Source organism: Rhagoletis pomonella, unplaced genomic scaffold (assembly GCF_013731165.1).
Source record: "Rhagoletis pomonella isolate Grant_MI unplaced genomic scaffold, Rhpom_1.0 Rhpom_scaffold_00002, whole genome shotgun sequence".
Taxonomy (NCBI): domain Eukaryota; kingdom Metazoa; phylum Arthropoda; class Insecta; order Diptera; family Tephritidae; genus Rhagoletis; species Rhagoletis pomonella.
Window position 1 is genome coordinate 96,279,993 of NW_023458556.1, and position 3,514 is coordinate 96,283,506.

Consider the following 3,514-nt stretch of genomic DNA (forward strand, 5'->3'; position numbering starts at 1 on the left):
TGTGCACTAATTTATCAATAATTTCGGTTTGAAATATGGTATTTTTTGCAAATTTCCGAGCTGAGCTGTTAAACACAAAAAATATCCGCGAAATACGTCTGCAAACGGTGTTCAGCCCCTATTCTTTGGCAACACAGAAAGAAGAATTCTACTTTATAATTCCTAAGCGCGCCCGAAGGTTTTCCTTTGCAAAAAATCCAAATTTTCCCTATCTTCAAACAGCTCCCAAAGGGGTATGTGGGAATGTGAGAGGGAGTGGGTTACTTTTCATATAGTGCGGTCCATCCTCTTTCTTTTATGGGAGGTTTGGGGGGTGGGGGCACGCTCCACCCCCTCCGCCTTCACACCAAAATCGTTGTACAAATAGCTAAATATTTCCCTAAGAACAGAACTTTGCTATTTACAAAGCAATTCAAAACTATTTAATTTTTGTTGAATTTGGTTATTAGTTTTCAATTTCTGACACTGACCTGGTGATATTATTTTTATATGCGTGCAGTCTAAAGCCGCTACCACGCGAGGAAATTTCCCTACTAAATAAAACTTTTCGTGCAGCCGTCTTTGCTCTTCTGCAGTTGTGGGAAATGAAATAAACTGCGCTCGTAATACAGCTATGTGGTGCGAAACCAACCTTATGACTCGGGAAGTAGTGCTATTAGAAACTCCGATTAAGTCCCCTCCAGTCCTTTGCATGCAACCCGTGGCATAGAATCGCAAAGTGACCAGAAGCATTTCTTCGGGAGTTAGAGCACTGTTCCTGGAGTAAAAGTCATTAGAAGCAGTACACAATTCCTCTAAATCGGGTTTACCATGTAATTTTATGTTGGATTTTTTCCCGTATCATCCTTAACACCATCCATGCTGACGCTTTGCTTACACGAAATCTGTCCCGGAAATCCTTCTCGTCGAAGTCTCTGAAACGGGTTGGCGCATCCCTTATATACCGTGGACGTCGCGTTATAATGATGCGCTCTAGAACCTCGCATTCCATGTCACTTTCGTCACTCGTACTCATTGTAATAGTATTTAATTTGAATAACTTTTGCCTTTTATTTACTTATTTATATTTTATTTTGAGTAATCAGCTGCTGTTTAGTCGAAAAGCAGGGTTGCATTTTCCATATTTAAATAGCCGACATGCGGCATTTAAATACAGTTTAAATATTTCATCTAAAAATGAAAAATCATCAATCGGTATTTAAATAGGCGATTTGAAATTGGCCCTTAGTATCATAGAATTTGTACCCATTAATTTGAAAGTTATTAAATTGCGTAAGGTGGGTTTCAGATGCAAGCAAAACGTCTATATGAAAGCCCTCTAGGAAAATTTCTAGTTCGTTTTTATGCTGGGTTAGCCCGTTAGCATTATAAAAACAAATTTTGAGATTATTCATGATTTAGGTAAAATGGCTTGAAGTAATAGATTTTGATTTTTAATCAAATCTTGTACTATGCTCTGCATTGCCATCATTTGCTCCTGCATAACTTTCATAAAGTTATTTATAGTAGCTTCTAGGTTACTACTATTCTGACCAAAAAGATGTTGTGTCGGAGGAGTATTTTTCAGCATTTGTGCATAAGAAGTAAAATTATTAACAGTGATTGGCGCAGGCATTGGCTTAGCGATTTCTGGTACGGGGTTATGCCTAATAGGAATATTTTTGGGAGTTGCTTTCTCTTTCATTGAGATATAAACTGGACAACCTCTATAATTAGCAGGGTGATTTCCACCGCAGTTACTGCACTTTTTGGATTTCGGGTGCATTTTTGGTTTCACACATTCTTTGGAAGTGTGTAAATCCCCACAGATAACAAAGACACCAGGTAAGGTGCAGTAGCGACGTGTGTGACCAAATTCCTGGCAGTTATGACATTGAACAGGGCCTCTAGGCTTATGGGGATCTTCTACGGAGATTTTACGGTGTAGAAAATATCGCAATTGGTTTATTTGATGCACTTCCCCTTTCTTCAGGTTATAATACCGAATGAAATGAAAATAAACTTAAGAATTTGAGTGTATTTCGAAACTTATCTCAAAATTCGATATTTTTTTACTTTAGCTTGTATCATTTACAAACTCATATGAGAGGTTAATTTTCTTCAAAATTGACAATACTGATTTTCGCAGTCTATTGTCTTTTTGCATTGTTTATACCAGAGGTGGTCACTTTTTTGCCCGCGCAGCAGCTAAAGTGCGAGCGCGGCACATAGGGATATTTAGCCGATTTATGCGGCCAAAATTATTTTTATGAATATTTCAACTCGAAACATATAGAATTGTAAATGTTTAAAATCAAGTAAATATAAGTTAAAACATTAACAGAGTTGTCACCTGTTAAACAATTTTGTTCAATTAGTTAAATGAATTGCTGCAATATGGGTATCAATGGAAATGGGTTTGAAAATACTTTATCTCTAAGGAACCTTCCAGGGTTTAAAAAATCAAATTTAACTTTAATTAAAGTAATTAAATAACTCAAATATGTATCACAGTATAGGTAAGAAATGGGTGTATTCGAGGTGCAATTAATGCGGCAGTGTTGCTCTTTTATGAAAGAGTATCACGTACTACGCGAAAATTTGGGCGAACAAAATTTTGACAATCAGTTACTCATCATTGGCAAATCAAAAGCAACATACAAATTTTTACTGCTCAATTTCTGCAATGTTTTAAAAAAGGTTAAGTTCAGCATCAGCAACATGTCATCTGGAAAGCAACAAGTCTGCAATAATGCGGCAATTAAAGGGTGAACCCACCAAAACTGCGAAACTTAGAAATGAGTACCAGAAACAAACTAGCAGGCTTTGAAATTATTATTTTTTTTATATTATATAACTTGGAAGTTTAGATGTTATTAAAATGTTAAAATATTAGTTATTATTTGCTCCATATGCAAGTGATCGGTATTTTCATCGCACACGCGCCATCATGTTCTGCACGACTGCATCATCGACTTTACGCGATGCGCACAACTACTTTGTTTTGCACTCTTCAATATTTTTCACTGTTTTACCTGTTTTCTTCAAGATTGACAATTGACCAATATTCCCCAACAGGACGTAGCTCTGGGCTATTGATTGGATTGCAGTCGTGAGGTACAAAATTGATGTTATTTGCATTATACCACGGCAATGTGTCCTTGGCATAGTGGCAGGTTCCCACGTCCGCCTAGAACAGTGGCCTACTCCTTATCTGTTGATAAATGACAGAAGACGCCTTTTGAGGCACTCATCCCGATAAACTTGATCATTCATTGTCCCGGATTGGAAAAAAGGGCTGCTCTTACGGCCACAGGATCAAATAGCTTGCCAAACCATGTGTTTTTTTTTGGAAATTTGGACTTCATTTTCAGCTTACAACTTTCAGGGGCATCTTGACGACTTGCACCAGTATAAAAGTCTTGACCTGAAATATATTTTGAATTTTTATAGCAGTAGGTTTTGTAGTCCATAACAATGCAGTTGTATTTTTTAATTTAAAATTCATACAACTTCCGAATGCGGGATTTCGCTG

General features: G+C 37.0%; 1 protein-coding gene across 1 annotated transcript; it reads right to left on the reverse strand.

Annotated features, from left to right (window-relative positions):
- Positions 1 to 264: 264 nt before the first annotated feature.
- On the reverse strand, positions 265 to 1,003 carry LOC118734790 (putative nuclease HARBI1). Its single transcript, XM_036464481.1, has 2 exons — positions 810 to 1,003; positions 265 to 757 (listed from the first exon to the last, which is right to left on the reverse strand). Exons 1-2 carry the CDS (start codon positions 989 to 991, stop codon positions 397 to 399), a joined length of 543 nt encoding a protein of 180 aa, XP_036320374.1. The 5' UTR covers positions 992 to 1,003; the 3' UTR covers positions 265 to 396.
- Between the last annotated feature and the right edge of the window lie 2,511 nt (positions 1,004 to 3,514).